At 40.1% G+C, this 17,883-nt stretch overlaps 1 protein-coding gene across 3 annotated transcripts in view; it reads left to right on the top strand.

Moving 5' to 3' along the window:
- si:dkey-247m21.3 (5-hydroxytryptamine receptor 4) overlaps positions 1 to 17,883 on the top strand; it is a 53,260-nt gene that overhangs the window by 6,999 nt on the left and 28,378 nt on the right. For 2 of the 3 annotated variants that reach the window (XR_005613545.1, XM_039614144.1), the window contains exons 2-6: positions 8,620 to 8,701; positions 10,486 to 10,662; positions 11,370 to 11,570; positions 13,020 to 13,173; positions 15,897 to 16,561. Coding sequence is in view for 2 of the 3 variants with exons in the window: in XM_039614144.1 (XP_039470078.1) it covers positions 8,679 to 8,701; positions 10,486 to 10,662; positions 11,370 to 11,570; positions 13,020 to 13,173; positions 15,897 to 16,561 (1,220 nt within the window). In the remaining variant the exon portion in view is untranslated. The remainder of the gene's footprint in view (positions 1 to 8,619; positions 8,702 to 10,485; positions 10,663 to 11,369; positions 11,571 to 13,019; positions 13,174 to 15,896; positions 16,562 to 17,883) is intronic. The other variant, XM_039614145.1, reaches the window with a different exon arrangement.

Here is a 17,883-nt window from a genome sequence, read left to right as displayed (position 1 = left end):
ATATAAGAACCAGTTCATTCTGAGTAGTTAATGTGAATTCCTGTGTATGTAAATGGCAACAGATTTGCGATTTTCATCTGTTTATCACAGTTAATCATTCTGTGGTCACAAACAGATTGCATGTGATTGCCACCTTGAGCACATTCAATCACAAACTGATTTCAGATTGGTTTCATTTCATTGCCATTTCACCATCTGACTGTGACAGGTCACAGACCTGATTCCTGTGTCTAAAACAACCGTTTCAACGGAAACCGGACTGCAAACTCATTGCACATCGATGCAATAATTTCGTTCTGCTGCAGTCTCCATTCACTGTTTTGCATAGCGTGACTGTAGCGTTAGATGACAGAATTTATGAAGATCCGCATATACTCACTGAAGCTGCCACAAGCTTCTCGCAATGATTGTGTGTAAAGTATGTGTATTAGTCATAATTTAGCTGAAAATGGTCCAGTAAACCACAGACTATGCCTCCTGCCTGCTTGCATGATGATACCACTGCAGAAGTAGTTTTGTTTTGAAACAGTTTATAGCCTGTAAAAGCTAATGTCCTCAAAGCAGTTGGCACAGTGACTCATAACAAAAGCAGTGCAACGAAACACAAGGGAAACAAAAGCAAGTTGGTACACTGGAATTTCTTTATTGTCATCAGTTAGCCCAAAACCAACAGCATGTAGATCTCTCAGTGTCTTATTTCCTCCCAGCAGCCCAAAGTTAATTAGTTTCCTAAAACTTGCCATTATTTTATGCTTTTATTTTGAAAAAAAAAAACCGAGGGTAAATCTGAGGAACTCATTTATATGGTAGTGCTAAATTAGGTCACCAGAATCAGAGTTACCAGGTCCCAAAGCCACTCAATACCCAGAGTAACTGCTAATAAAACACCAAAGTACTAATTAACTAGCAAAAATGGATCCACCGTGGATTTGCACCGTTCATCCAAAAATATATTCACTTTTTATCTGTCATTTTTTATGTATGATGCCTGTTTTCCTGACTGGGTGTGAATTTATCCAGTTTAGATTTTTCTTCCAATTATTATGACACACACAAGTAGTATTGAGAGGGGGGAGCTGGGTGGCACAGAGGATTACAGCACAGTGTGTGAGTGTGTGTGTAGGTGGCCGGCATGTTGGCGTTTATACTGTAAGCGCTGTTCAAATCACTTTGGCTGGATTTGGATACAGACAAATGACTTAATTGGAAAAACTGATGAAACAAAATGATCTTTTTATAGATTTATGGATGTGTAATATGGGACTGAATTAATATAATGGATGCCAGATCTAATCTTTTCTTGCTATTGTTAGTATTTCCACAACTTGCACTCCACAGCTTCAGGTGGTGAGAAAAGCCTCCCCAGCAGCAGTTTGCTTACTCAGACCTTACTCTCAAACAATTAAAACTGCAGGATGAAGGACTGAAGATCATGATACGTGTCCTCGGCAGTGGAGTGAGAGGCTGCTCCTCCACATGCAAGCAAGCAAACAAATGTGCATATGGGCACACACAAACGATTCAACCAGCTCACAATCAGAGGTGTGAGAATATGTGAGAAGTATTTACGTCCCACCTGACACCTGGTGTTTTAGTATTTACACACATTTAATAGTGACTGTTAGCGTAAATCAAGAATCACAGAAGTGATTCTGTGTCTTTTAAGGGATATCTTTGACTGGAGCACAAACCTGGTGGACTTTGATATCTGGATATTCATATTTTTTTTCACTTTGTGCAGCCCAGCAGATCAGGAAGATACCCAGATGGCGAGTGAGCATCTTCTAATTTCAGCTCAGTTCAGATGAGTCAGTCAGTTCTCCACCATCATGGGTCTGCCTGTTTGTTTTTGTTTATCACTCAACCTCTGTCTGCATCTATACAGTCTACATCTATTAAGACATAAAGAGGTGTTTGTATCGAGATACGTGGATCTGTTTGAAGTTGTGCGTGTATATGAAGTGATATTTATTTATCTTCATTTTGTACTGTATAGCTGTGCTGTGATGTTGTAGGCCACACAGTGCCTGCATCTCAAAACCACCCTTGGATACTGGGTTGATTTTTGAGTTAATTTTCCTTTTCTCACACATGATTTTTTTTAGATTATTTCTTCTTCCATTTCAGCACAAATCTGTCTGTCTCAATCCTTCACTTTGAACTAACCAACAGAGTTTTGTCTGTTGATACCTACCTATATATTATCTAGTACACTACTGTACTGTTACTACAACAAGTCTTGTCTACTGGTCCCTGGCTCATCTAATGCACATGTTTAAGATAGGTTCTGAATTGTGCATCCATTACTGTCAGAGTGTAGACAGATAAAGCAATTAAAGTGCATGGAACAAAGTGTGAGTGTCAGAATAGTTGAACGCGGGTTGTAATATAAAAGTGCTTTGAGTGCTCTCATAAACAGCCCACTTCACTTCGAGTCCGAGTGACGCAAATTTTGTCTGCGCAGACATCTGTGGACCCTCCAACTTTTTTGTTTCTGCGTGGACTTTTCAGCTTGAGCACTACACTACAATATACCAACTCATCGTACACACTCAACATGATGCTTGGAGTTCCAGCACATGTAGCACAGTGCATTTCAGAAGTGGCTTTTCTCCCTTAAAAATAAAAAAGTGTTGTTTTTTGTTTTTTTTAAACAGAAGCTACATCGAGCTTCACAAAGCAATTGGGGGTGCCAGGAAGTTAAACGCAGGAACAGCATACAAACAGAGATGAGTGCCAGTCGTTGGTTTTAAACTCTCGATTTTGGCTTTAATTACCTTGCTTGGATGAAACGGTGGAGTGCTAATTTGTCAGCTAATGCTAGCTGGTTTGGTTAGCAAGCTGCACTCAGAAATTGCGTAGGGGAACACACAAACACTCATACTGGCTAATTAGTGCTACTAAATGGAAAATAAAATGACAGAATTTTATATAGATAATCCATTAAAAATGCTGATGAAAACTCACTCCAATCAGAGTTTTTATGAGGGGCAAACTACCCATAAAAGTCAAAACTATATATTTTTTACTGCGCTCTAAATATGCTTTTTAATGCTATAAATTTAGACATTTTAACATGAGTCAGCTGACTGCCTTTTGGAGTCTTCAAGCGGCACCCCAAGGAACAGTAGCTTTTTGTTTCTGCTTCCACCTTTTTTCAGCTCTGGAGTTTGCTCTGTGGAACTGCATAAAGAAGCTTTCTTTAGTTTTTAAAAAAACATCACATGTAGATCTAAACACTCTGCAGCTAAAACGCTTCTGGTGTATTTTGAAGCCATGTGCAGGATAAAAAAAAATTGTATTGACATTCAAAGACATCCATTTATTCTACTCTTAGCGTTACTTGTCTACCTATTTAGGAGGATGTCCAGCAGATCCACATAAAATTGCTCTTGTAAATCACAAACAGCTGTACTAAGTCAGTTGCCCAGTTACTTCAGAACAAATGGAAAAACGAGGAATGAGAAATGCTCTTTCTTTTGTGCACCATCTAGCCATCCATCTTCTACTGCTTATCTAAGTCTGGGGCACAATTTAAGGTGTTCCCAAGTCAGCCGAGAGGCGTAATCCCTCCAGGCATCGTGGTCAGATGCCCGAACCAGAGTAAACCAACGGGTCTACTCTGCATGGTCGAACTCGTCACCCTCATCTCTAAGGCTGAGACAAGGATGATTGAGGAGTCCAGTCACCGTTCAGAGTAAACTCTGCCACTTATATCCCCAGTCTCATTCTTTTTCGACAGCTTCGCTTTTACGCTGAGCTCTCGCTTCATCACAACAGGCTGGTACAGAGTCCACATCACTGCTGACACCGCACCATCAGCAGTTACTGATTCAAAAATTGAACCAAAATGATTTCTGAGATCTTTTTTTCCTCTAATTTTCACACAGTATAGTAAACAACAACAACAACAACAACACTGTTACAGTCACAGATTTTTTAAAAAGCTAAAAATTTACACAGTACTGCACAAAAAACCCCCAAAACAGTAGATCATTGATACAAAAAGTAGCACGTACTCTGGAAACAAAATATCGCCCTGCTGGGTGCGATAGTATATTGCAGTTACAAAACACTGGACATCTTGTCACCCTCTGTTTGTTTGGCCACAAATTCTTATCGTCCTCATAGCTAATGCTCTCCCTTGCACTGTTTGCTGCATCCGTCCTCTGCACTCTTCCTCGTCTTTCTGTATTTCTATATTCTGTTGTCTTTCTCCAACACATCCTTACTCTTCTTCCTTTTCCAGTGATAAGTTGTTGGGGGTAATCAAATGTTGACCCTTGCAGCTCCTTCATGCCCATAAATTGAATATGTTCTAAAATGCTCAGTCTCCTGGCTTCACCTATTTTGACCACAAAGAATCACGTGCATTACATTTCCTCAAATGTAGGAATGACACATTTTTTGTTATTGAGCCAAAGCAACTGAGATAAATAGACATGGTGCGCTGTTTACCTGCCTTATTCCTTTTATTTAGGCTCAGAGCCTATGATGGCAGTGACAGTGATATTAACATTAAATAAATGTTAACATTGTCAACTGTTGAGTATGCAGCAGATAAAAAGGAGACATAAAAGCAATCTAGTGCCTTCGTGCTCTCTGCTTTCCAGAGTTCATCCTGTTCTGTTTGGCTGTCAGTCAGATGTGAAATGGACACGGTGAGCTGTGAAAACACACCCCCCTGGACTCACATCATACAAGAAAATTGCAGTCAGAAATATGGCTCATCTCTCCTCTCCCTTTCCTCCCTTTGTAGGAAATTCCAGATTAAGCAACTATTTTTCTCATTTCCGACATGTGAGTAACTGAGTGAGCAACGACTAGCAGGGTGGGTTGTGTTTGTTTTGGTGTTGTGGCGTTGATAGCGTATGAGTGTGTTTGTGGCTGAAAGAGGAAAAAATGCTGATTAGTTTGCTGTGAACACCATTTAAGATGCAAACAATAATCAGTAAGTTTCAGCTGACTATTGAACACGGGCTGAATGTAAAGCTGAACACCATCCAATCTGTGCACCATTGTTTAGCTGAATTATTCCTTCAGGAACGTGACATTCACCTATATTTACTGTGTTTGTAATCAGTGGTTTTGTGTTGTAATTGCTACAGATTACGGAAAATCGGCTTAGCTAGTACGTGCTCAGATGTCTAATGAGCTGGGTGCCAGCTAAAGGTTTTAGTATACTTGTTTGAACCTGTTGAATTTGGCCAGGTGTATGATTGTGAGAAAAGAAGCAGGGTTATAGGTATTCTCTCTTGAAAAGCTACGCTTTACAGGGCCTCTATAGTTGACGTTTATTTCATTATTTATGCTTTACGGCCTGAAATGCCCCAGTTTTGATTTACACCGGCCATTTTGTTAGGTACAGCTGTTCAACTGCTCATATCTAACCAGCCAATCACATTTCAGCAACATGACCCAGTAACTTAAAAATATCATTTGTTGCAATCAAGGAATGCAGAAAACCGTCTCTGAACCCACAACACATCAGTTGTGAAGCAGATTGCCCAAAGCAGCAGAAGAGCACACTGGGTGCCGCTCTTGTCAGCTAAGAACGGGAAACTGAGGCTAGAATTAACACAGGCAAAAACAGAAGATTGAAAAAAAATGCTTCCTGGTTTGACAAGTTAAGCACTATCAATGGTTCAGACTGCCGGTGAAGTTATGGTGTGGGGGGTATTTAGTTGGCACACTTTCAGCTGATTAAAATGGAAAAGCGTATCTGTAGTTGTTGACAGTGTCTGTCTCTTTATGAGCCCCCAGAAAATGTACCTATCTTCTGATGTCAGAAGTCTCAAACAATCTCAAACTGGTTTATTGAACATGTCCAGATGGGCTTTACAGTTACAAGATCTCACTGCAATAGAGCACCTTTAGGTTGTGATGGAGGGGAGGTGCATTCTATGCATGATAGAGACATCTGCAGCAACTGTGTGATGCTGTCATGTTAATATGGACCAAAAGCTCTTAGGAATGTTTCCAGCGCCTGTGTCATGAAAAATTAAGGCACTGTTGAAGGCAACAGGGGGTCCAACGCCATACTAGCAAGTTACTTCAAATCAATGACTGCATTTTTTTTTTTTTAATAAAGACACAGTGATTGTGGAATCATGGATTTAAAAAAAATATGCCTGTGAATACTGCCCAATATCTTGAACAACCCATTCAGGAACATTATTTTTTTAATAATCTATCCTCACGAGTCCCTTATGTGTTTGAAAACCCCCCAAAAAACTTCTTGGCTCTTGTAAGTACAAATGGTATGCACTGTATGCTCTTAAGCAGGATGCAGCGGAGGTGGTGTAATCTACCTGGATCATGTTATCTCTCTGATTGCTTTAAGGAAGTGGAGCATTTGATAAAAGACACTGTGAACTTTTCTTGTCACTTCTGTTTTGTTTCAGCCCACTTGTTCAGCGCCACTATATTTTTCATGTCTAGTAAATGTTATGTACAAGTTCAAAACATACATAAGTCTGGACAGGTCAGAACTAGAAAAGCTTTACTTACTTTTAAAGCCAGGATTAAGACTCATTGTGAATCAGATGAAATAAATTAATATTAATTTTAAAATTTACATGATGTGTCTTATTATAGTCAACAGAGGAACTGACACAAGTTCAAATTTCAACTTAAAGCTGGATAATACACAGATATCGCATGCAGTAAACTGTAATCTGTCCACAGGAAGTAAGTACTGTTGACAGGAGCGTTGGCTTTCACAGTCTGTCAGGTGATGATACTGACCCTCAAGTGCAATAAGCTTGGACAGGGATCATAAAAGGGCAGAAAAGCACATGTTGAAATAGGTGCTTAAAGCTGATAAGGCATCGGCAACTGTGCCAATGAAAGGTTGTTCCTCATGAACAGATGCTTAATGTAACACGTGAGAGCATATTCTCCAAGTATTTTTAGATTTTTTATTTTTTTTGTCATTTCCAGTCAAATAGTATGCAAACACTGTACAAACAAATAGTATGTACTTTTGTCCTGAGTTGGTGTAATATATTTATGAATCCTAACCTCAACATCAGCTGATAAGTCTGCCTCTTTGGTTTGACATAAAAAAGATTTAAATGGGAATCCAGTCACAAGAAAAAATGTCTAATGTATCACACTTAGCTGTAGCTATGCTCCACAGTGTATTAGTTTTAAAGTAACAGCTATGAGACTCAGAGATTCCTCCTCTTTCTTTACTATATTTTTAGCCCAGGGCTGTTACTCTGGTATCTTAGCCAAATGTAAAATGGAACTCTAACATGTGCTTCATGTTGCAGAAGCATCATTTCCTAAACTAACCAAGCAGTTCTGGTTAGTAACACAAAACACTGACTGAAAACAAAAAGAAATGTGACTGAGAAAGAAAGTAAAATCTAAAATAATGGTACAGCACTGGATACAGACCCCAGCCCTGCAGAACTTGTTAGTTTTTTAAGGCAAATCACAATTTTCTTTGATGTAAAAGTGGTATATTTCTCAACAGCAGTAAGGGGTTGATACTGACTTTTGTTGGGATTGCAGACACTGAGCCCAAAAATAAATTGGCCATCCCCAGACTTTTTCCATGGCCATAAAGTTGATATTTGTTGTCCAGAATGCATGTAGCCATCCATCCATCCATCCATCCATCCATCCATCCATCAATCCTCTTTCCCTTATCTGGGGTTTATCTGTCATACACACTGGAGAGTTTGCCAATCTATCACAGATGCAGTAACATGATAGATGTAACTATGATGTAACATTTTTTTCCAGAATGAATACTTTTATGGCTGTTTATGCACTCTTTTCTCTCATCCATCTGTTATTTCTCTCTCAGTGCCAAACATGATCATATACAGTGCTTGGGTAGGGATAGTGGGGCCCTCATGGTACACTGCAGATTTACTACTTATTTGCACTACAACTGCTACAGAACTTTGGGTTGCATTAAGTTTGCTATATAAAGAAAAGGGGTAAGAACCGTACATATGCAAAACACGAGAAAATGGCAAACTCACTATCTAATAGCAAGTGAAGAGCAATTTCTGACTCAGATGTTCAAAGATCATCAAAGGTTCATGCTCGATAACTCTAAACCTTGATAATTTTTTGACTTTTAAAGTGCACTCACTAAGATTGCTTTATTTATTGGCATAATTAAGAGCAGCAAACGTAAACAGCATTTCTTTCAACGGGAGGAACAAAGGTCTTGATCTTTACCAGTCCCGGAAGTCCATCAGTAGCTGGAATCCAACTTTTGACCTTTCATGAAAAGGAAGTAAGAAAGGAGAATTTCCCCTTGTGGTACTCACTCATGTATGATATTATTATTTCATTACCAAGATAAACTAACATGCTGATTTAATCTGGCAGTAACAGCTGCTGCCTGCCCGCTGCAGACTGTTTGCCCTATAAATATCGCACGTTTTCAAGCTGTGATCTAATTACTTATTTGAGGTACAAGTACCACATTTTTGGCTCCTTAATGGGCGCCACAAGATGGACAAACAACAATGTGAAATCCAGTCAATTCAGATTCAAGAAGGTCAACTACTATTTTCAGAAAAATGCAGACTTACTTTAGGAGCCAGTAACATTACATCATGGTTGTGTGTGTGTGTGTGTGTGTTTCAACAGGGCTGTAGCATGGGGTGATGAGGACTCTCCTTTGCTAATCTCAATGCAGATGACTAGTGATGGCCACAGCATCACCTCAACAGTAAGTCATAACAATCATAAGCCAAGTATGTTAAGTCCCTGCTAACTTTAGCATGAATGTCACAGTTTGAGGCTTTTTGTGGTTTATTCCAACTGTTCTTTTTCCAGGATAGAATTACTGAATAACATAAGACTTTAATGACTTTAAAAAACAAGAATTGGGTGCACAAGTTTGAATATGTTTTGGATTTTTCTCTAATCTGAACAGGATAAAAAAGTATACATACAGGTTCAAATATATACATACACCTCCACTAATATTTAGTTAAATGTTCCTTAGCAAGCTGCACCTCAGCCAGACGCTTCAGTATCCACTGGTCAGATGGTTGAACATTATTTCTGGCAGAATTAATAGAGTTCATTTAAATTGGTTTTCTGGCATGGACCTGGGTTTTAAGCATAGTCCACAAATTTTCAGTAGGGTTGAGGTTAGGGCTTTGGGAAAGCTGTTCCAGAAGCTTAATGTTAGCCTCCTTTATGCATTCCCAAGCCAGGTTTGTTGCGGTGAAGTCTAGAGTTTGAAGGCAGTCTTATCTTTTCATTACTGCATCCAATTTGTGTACCAGTACAACTGGTAGTAAAACATCTCCAGAGCATGATGCTACCACCACCATACTTGATAGTTGGCACAGTGTTTTTACCTTTACATCTCCAAACCTGTGGCCAAAAAGCTCAGTTGTTTTCTAGTCTGACCATAAAGCTTTTCCCAAGAATGCATTTCGAACTTGAAGGTGTTCATTTTGGAGCAGGGGCTTCTTTCTTGGTCGGCACTCTCTCAGTCCATTACGGTGTGAAACTCACTGTGGACACAGACTTGAGCCTTGGTAGTCCCTGTGTTGATCCTGAACATCCTGTCCCCCTTTCATTTGAGGGGGACAGTTCGGGTCTTCTTCCAGACCCGTGTTTACAGATGGCTCCAAGAGACCTTCCTAACTTGTGTAAACCTACAATTCTTCTTCTTAGATCTTCACTGACTTTCCCATTGTTTTGAATATTAGTCAATCCAGCGAGTGCTTTTTCTGCTGCCAAAAAGAAACTACCAGTTGTTGCACTAATGAGAAGTAGTTAATAGGCCTTGGCTTTGTGAAGTTAAAACACAATGTAGGAACGTCACTTATTACAACATCACTAATTAAAAGATTTCATTGTGAGTATGTATGTATAATTTTGACCCTGTGTGGATTCAAGAAAGTACTAAATAAATTCAAATTTGTTGAAGTCATTAAAGATGTTTGCTGTACCATCTTTACACACTGGAAAAAAACTCTGTGATTAATAAAGTTTGATTCTGGTTCTGATTCTCTGACTTGTCATGACAATCACACCCATGATGAGTGATTATAACCTTCTGACCACATCTGCGTCTTTACAGGTGTCAGCCCAACTATAATTACACAGTGTGCTAAATGAAAGCACACCACAGTCATTTGATTGATTTTTTTTTAATTTTCTGAGGGAACATGCACAAGAAGAAACATCTATCACATTTGGGGAAAAAATGTCTTGTCCCAGCTTAAGCTGCTACCTGATTTTCATCTGCAATCTCTTGGTAGCTACATATGATATCAGTTGACCCATAAAATTCAGATACATGTCAGAGACACAAGATACAAGTAACATAATATAATATAATCAAATTTACGTGCAAATCCTAAAAACAAACATCCATATCCATACCCATTGTAAAACTTACATCATGCATATCCCATTCAATAACCAGACTATAGCATATGCAACTAATAACTGATTTATTGGTAGGTTACTTGTTTTATTTTTCTCTTGCAGTTTGTTGGATGACATAAAAAACTCTGAAGAACAACAGCCGGACCAACAGGAGCAGCAGGAATTCTTGAGCTCCCTGGAGACCATCGCTCTCACCATCTTTCTCTCGCTCATCATTATCATGACAGTTTTCGGCAACCTGTTGGTCATGGTGGCGCTCTGCAAGGACCGACACTTGCGGTGAGCACTGTTGCCTTTCTCAGCAGCAGCTGTGGTTTTTGTGACTTCAGCAGAGAAGAAGGCAGAGGTTTAAATCTTCTGTCTCCTCCACTTGGAAATGCTCCCTAAAATCTTTTTTGAGAACGTCCAGAAAAGCCACAATAAAAATGTAGTAATCTTCAAAATAAATACAATAAAGCTGGCATAACGTAGCAAAGTTTTTTTGAGTGAGATAATGACTTTCAGAATTTTGTTTTCCGTCTTTTAAAATTAAACCAGCATTTGAAGCTCTGTTCCAGTGAGATCTGTGTTTTCTCAAACTACATGGTTCTCATGTTGGCAGTAACATTTAGACAAACCCATCAAATGTCAGAGCACTCAAATTTCATTCAGCCTGTCATGACAAACCCTGTCAGGTAGACAGAAAGATGGGCATTAATTTGTTTTGACATTTGGTAACTTCCCCAAAAATACATTTTTTGGATCTGTGCCTCAAAAGTTTTGAGACCTTATTAAAGACCTTTATTTAACATAGACTTTACTGCAGGTTTTCCTCAGTTCCTACAAGCAAATGGAAGTTAATAGTATTTATTTATAAAACTGTACTCAAAAACATGCCTGTCTTTCATATTTTCACAGAGTTGCACCGACTAAGCCGCTCCCCTTTTTAAAGACAGAACATTTAGAGTAAATCAAACTTTTCCTTTATGGTTGCCTTCTTCTCCCAGAAAGAAAAAGACAAACTATTTTATTGTCTCGCTGGCGTTTGCTGACTTGCTGGTTGCTCTGGTCGTGATGCCCTTTGCTGCCATCGAACTGACTACTGGCCAGTGGCGCTATGGAGAGATTTTCTGCCTGGTGCGAACATCTCTGGACGTCCTGTTGACCACAGCATCCATCCTGCACCTCTGCTGCATTGCACTGGATAGGTTTGTGTTTGTGTAAAAAAGACATATATTGATGGAGCAATGTGTTTCCCCACTGAAAACATTTTTTTAAAATACAGTTTGATTTAACGTTGAAGACATGAAGTTACTTACATTGCACACCTAACAAATGATCCGTCTGTATTTTTCTACCACTTATTTGGGTCGTAGGGGCTGCCCTCTAAGCAGGTACCCCAGACTTTCCTCTCTTCATCCAGAGCCTCCCGCTCTTTGAGAATTAAAAAAAAACATTATCAAACTGGCAGAGACCTAATCTTTCCTGAGTGTCCATGAGCGGAGCAGGTCGGCCCTTGGGTAGTCCTCTTGGTAGGACATGCCCATGCAATGCTGTTTGTAGATTTCAAACAGAGAATAATCGTTTCTACTATTCTCACAATCCTCTTCAGCTTATGGCTATCCTCAGACCTGCTGTTTGCAAACCAAGAAGTGATCCAGTATGTAATAATGTTTTTTAATGGCCCATCTGTATGAGACTGTCAGTGCTGAAGTGAGGAGGTCCACTGTCTTCCTTCTGCAGAGGAGGCAAAGAAGCTGCTGTGCCTTCTTGATGACAGCTGTGGTGTTGTTGCTGGAGGTCAGCCCTCCAAAACTCAATGCCCTTTACCCTCTTTACCACAAATTTGCTGACTGTCGGTGGTGGGAGATAACTGAAGGTAGCCCTCCTAAAATCTATGAGATCTCTGCAAAGGCTTCTAATGTCCCTTAGAGAGTCACAAACAAAAATACGACTTTGACAGGCAAACCTAGCTGTTGCCTTATATTCAGGGGTGCACATAAGTGGTGCGCAGGTGCGCCTTCGCTGTCAAAATAAAAGACGCGCACCAGATAAGAAGTTGCAACGCGCGTTTGCGTACATAAGATTTTCTGGAGGAGGACAGACATTAGAACTCTCAAAGATGTCGAAGAAGCAAGCTCCTTTAAGCAATTACTTTGGTGTTCCTCCACCTCCACAGAAATCTCAGAAGGAGTCCGAACCGCAAAAGAAGCGCGTATTCTCGGAACAGTGGTTGCTGGAGGTGAGCTGGCCTCAAACAAATGATGAATGCACAGAGATGTGGTGCAGAATATGCCGTGAAAATCCCACTCTAGCGGACAAAAACAGTGCCTTTTATATGTACGCAAACGCGCGTTGCAACTTCTTATCTGGTGTGCGTCTTTTATTTTGACAGCGAATGCGCACCTGCGGACCACTTATGTCCACCACTGGTTATGTTGCCTTTACTGGTGTAAGCAGCTGCTGCAAGCATTGGTCATGCCACCATGTTGAACCAAGTATTTCTGTCAGTAAAAGTGAACAGAATCAGCTACGAAGAGCAGCCAAACAGTTTATTATCACAAAAAGTCAGTAAGGGCCCCCCCCCCATTCATTTTTAATTAAATCTGTATCTTAGTGTAAAGTATGTGTGTGCTAGTGTCTGTGTCTTATTTCAGGTATTATGCCATCTGCTGCCAGCCATTGGTGTATAGACACAAGATGACCCCGATGAGAGTGGCTGTCATGCTCAGTGGCTGTTGGCTCATTCCCACATTTATCTCCTTTCTACCCATCATGCAAAGCTGGAACGCCATCGGGATCGAGGATATTGTAAGTCCTCATTAACTCAGATCAGAAACCATCACTAATGAGATCAAAACAAGTGGCTACACAGTTCTAATGCTTACATTTTTTTTTACTACAACCTCTGACTCAAACAAAACAGACAGTATGTTTAAACAAAGTATCACAAAGAAAAGTTCATACACCTCTCTCAAATGCCTAAAGAGAGGTATCTTCTTTCTTTGAGGGCAAAAGCGGCATTAACCTCTCCAGTCTAATATTCTTTGTTTCTAATAACATTTTCAATCCCTGAAACAATGACACAGTAATAGAATGATCACAAAACAATTGCAGTCCCTGCGGAAGCTTTGTTGCTGCGAGCAAAGACAGCACTTCAACAAGCATTTTCTTCTGGTTTAGGTATGTTTTGGCATGAGCTTGTTTCAGAGCTGCCTTGAAATGAGCAGCAGGACTCCCAGAGGCAGGCAGGGACAGATGAATTTATTCATCCAGACTTAATGAAAAGCTCTTTTCTCTTATCTTTCTGTCTGGCAGCGTACAAACACCAGTGTTACTTTTTTAATGGCTGTCTCGATGGCTAGAAGTCATACATGGTATACAAAATTGCACAGGATTATTTTAAATGCTGTCTGTGTGTGTGTGTCTATGCATTTTTCATTACGCTTCTGTTCTGTTCTGTTTCAGAGGGATTGTTTGAAACTGAAATTTCTTCTCGCTAAGCACAAGCTAAGCCAAACAGTATTTGTCTGGTTGGTTTTAAAGGTGTCTGCTCAGGGACAGTGATCTGAAACTGATCTCTGTCTTGAAATGCTCAATTTGGGAGATATCGTCTGCAGCAAAGTTTTCTGTCTGTAGAACAAAATCAAATTAAATTGAGCTGGCCAAGTTGATTTCAGATAGAAATTTACCTTAGGGACCAGTTATCACCGTAGTCTATGGCATAAGCTACACGGAGCTTATACCTCAAGCACTTCTATGGAATAATAAACAACTCCTGAGCAGAGACAAACCAGATAACTAGGCAATGTGGCAGGAAGCTGGAAGTACTTATGTTATTAATTTATTTGACATCTAACACTTTTAGTCAACTAGTAGAAATCTGTAAATTATTACACAGTTCTAGAGGTTTGTCCAAATGAGTAGTGCTCTGTCTGAATGGTTGGGCGGTCCTTTTAACTACTCCACAGGTAGTCAACTCAAACAGCTACTAAAAAATTTACGATAAGGCAAAGGAAACACTTCCAAAATCTAGAATTAATTCCAGGATTCACATATCTCAGGTATGTGACCCTTTGTTCAGAGCTAAGAGGCAATAGATAGAGGACCTCTCAGTGCATATATCTCCCGATGGTCTGCATAATATTGAGGCATTGTACAAAGAAATGTATAATAAATGTATACAGCTGAAAATAATACACAGTTGGCAACAGACAGCAAAACAGTTACACAGATGAAAGTTACCTTTCGTGGACTTTTGCTGTAAGTGTGAGGCTCCTGTTCTGCATGTACTTGGACTTGTTGCAATCACAAGACTGGAGGAATAATATTAAAAAGGCTATTTTTTAAAGTATTAAAATAAAGATTTCAAATCTCCGCAAAGTCAAGATTCAACTGCAAGACTCTGACATCTCATCCTTTGAAAAAAGCTGGATTGTTCTGGCTCTTATCGCGACTAAGTGACACTGGAGGAGTAAGCACCCACCTCCATATGGAGAAAGGACAACAACAGCGGCACAGTTGGCTGTCTGTGAGACGGTTACTTACAGTTTATTCAGTAAGCTTTATGAATACATGTTTACCATGTGGCTGTTGTCAGCTTAAATAACTTGTTGGTTACCTAGTAAATGTAAAACAAAGATGAATGTGACATTTAATAATTCGGGGGAATCGATGTGATGGGCTTCTTCTTTTACTTTCTTTTGATAATTATGTAAGTGTTAAGCTTTGATTAAACCTAAATCTTTCTCCAGTTAACACCTAGTTGCTCAAAAAGTATACAAACCTTATTGTGTGTAGTTTCATTTACAGGTAGGAATGATTAATTTTTTCATTTTTCACCAAACTATCAAATCAGAAACGTGTGACAAAAGGCTCGTGCTTCTTCCATCATTACTGAAATCTTCCCCTCAGCTGAGTTTCTGCTAACTGTTCGATGTAGACAGTAGAAAGAATAATTATTCCTACAGCTCACAACTGCAATTGTAGCAAGGTTGTCTTTTTTGGATAGAGACGTTGCTATTTAGCTTTTCAAATGCGTTATTTTGGCACTTTAAACACTAAAAGTCCATTAAGAGTGCGTTTTCAATTCAAGATGAGACACACATTACTTTTTGTTCTGCTTTGATGATAGTTTGGTTTTATTCTAGTGTCCCAGGGTGCAGCGTTACCTTACTGCACCCAAATGCTACATAGAGGGATGAGATAAAATTAATCTTTCAGCTCAAGGCAATTCTCCGCCTGCAGATTTTTAATTTACTTTGACCTACTCATGGTTTATATAGAGGACAAAGATATGGGCAACTGGCCAGACAAAGGATATTCCAAAGTACTTTATTATTACAATATGTAGCATTTACCTCTTTCTTTAGCCCGCCTTAACTAAAAGGCAGGAAGCAGAGGGAAACAGCTGGCCTAAGTCTTTCCATAGTTCCAGTTTTTTTATGTTTTTGTTTTTTGTTAAGTTAAACTAATTCCCTCCTGGGAGCCCCATATTTCACTTGTTTTTCTCCCTGTGTCTCCTCTCTTTGCAGATTGAAGAGCGGCGAGCCTTGGCGGGAGGCTCGAACGACACAAGTTGTGTGTTTCTGGTTAACCGGCCGTACGCCCTGATCTGCTCTGCAGTGGCCTTCTACGTGCCGCTGGGCCTCATGGTCCTAGCCTACCAGCGTATCTATGTTACTGCCATGACCCACGTGCGGCAGATAGAGACACTTCAACGTGCCGGATCTGCTCCGGTCACCGGCACAATTCCAGTCATCACCGTGAGGACATCCACTTCCTCAGATCCTTTGGAGCATTACCGCCTTAGGACACCAACGGGTTCGTCCTCCTCAGAGCAGGCTCCTATAGGTCACAGCCGCATGCGCATTGAGACCAAGGCAGCAAAGACGCTGGCGGTTATAATGGGTTGTTTCTGCCTGTGCTGGGCTCCATTCTTTATCACCAACATAGTGGACCCGTTCATCCACTACTCGGTACCCTGGCAGCTGTGGACAGCCTGGTTGTGGCTTGGGTACATTAACTCAGGGCTGAACCCTTTCCTGTACGCCTTCCTAAACCGGGCTTTTCGGAGGGCGTTTCTGGTCATTCTCTGCTGTGGGGATGAGCGGTACGCACGGCAGGGGAGCTGCTCCTATGGACCAACCCACAGAGTGTGCTCAGCTGCATCAGTCAATGGAACATCCATGGCACTGAGGTAAACACACAGGCAAGGCACAAGTCATGTTTCTACCAGTCTACCTATAACCAGTGGCCAAAGACATATTTGACCATGTAAGCCTGATGGCAGATGTCACAGTGCCTTAATATTGATGTGAAGGGCAGTAATTTCAGTGAGTGTAATGGATCTGAGTGAGAGAGTGTATGTTTTTTTCACTCAATGATAAAGGCAAGGCTTTGATTGTCCACAATAAACAAGAATCACCTGCTTCAGGTTAACATCAAGGTCACATTTGTCATTTTTCAGGGTAATAACTTGTGGATTGTAATGAATACCTAAGCCAGATGAGCTACTACGTCACTGATGTTCTGTTTTTGTCCTCACTGATGCAAAAAGAAATGAAGGCCTTGGGCAAGAAACATTTAATTTGTCAGACCTACACCTAAACCTTTCTGTGTCATCTAACTGAAAGATTGTTTGTTTTCCCTAGTCTTTGCCTCAGTTTTACGTCTTTGTAAAACTGAGAAGAGGATGATACACTGGACTTTTATTCGTTCATGGGGCTGTGGGAAGTTGGGGTACTGAAGCAGACTATGTCATAAAAGGCAGACATCAGAACAGCCCATGCAAAATGCAAAATTCATCTCAGAAATGTGTGATTTAGAGTGTAAAACTGCAAAATAATATTTTTTTCTTTAAATGACACCAAAGATCTTAGTTGAATGATGTTCTATAGTCATCACCATTAGAAAAAAATTGTGCATTTTTCAAAGTGAGCTACAAAAACATTATGTTTTAATTTTTGTAATTAACCAGCAGCTGTTAAAAAGAAGAAGAAAACCAGCAGATTAAAGTGGTTCATCATCTTGAAAACTGGAATTGTCCCTTTGTTGACCTCCTCTGGAGTGATCATGCTCTAACTTGCGATTAAGAAACACAGTTATGGTCTTACATGACAGAGAAGAGACACTCAGGGATATTTTGAACATTTTGGACGATTTCCTCAGTGCCCTTAACGAGGAAATTTATTGCCACTAAGTCTCATTTGGAGTGTTATACCTGTGCACCTGGACGAAGATAATCCTGGGGCCTATTGTGAGTTGCCAAACTTTATTTTGTTGCATTATGTTGAGCCACATAACTCCAGCAGCTTTATGAAGGTAACACAGGACTGCATCACAAATCAGTAGAAGAGGGGGAACATAGTGAGTGTAGTTTGACATTGCTTCATGGAGCTGTGGAGGGAGAGAGTGTCAGCCGAGGACTTTAATCTGAGCAGTAAGAAGAAATGTGGAGAAATCGCACTGATTGGGATAGAAAAGTGTTGTAGCTGCAGACGTAACTGTGGGGAAGATTTT

Source organism: Oreochromis aureus, linkage group 7, assembly GCF_013358895.1.
Source record: "Oreochromis aureus strain Israel breed Guangdong linkage group 7, ZZ_aureus, whole genome shotgun sequence".
NCBI classification, from domain to species: domain Eukaryota; kingdom Metazoa; phylum Chordata; class Actinopteri; order Cichliformes; family Cichlidae; genus Oreochromis; species Oreochromis aureus.
Note: the sequence above shows the minus strand (reverse complement) of the source record. Positions and strands in the feature narration are given on the sequence as shown.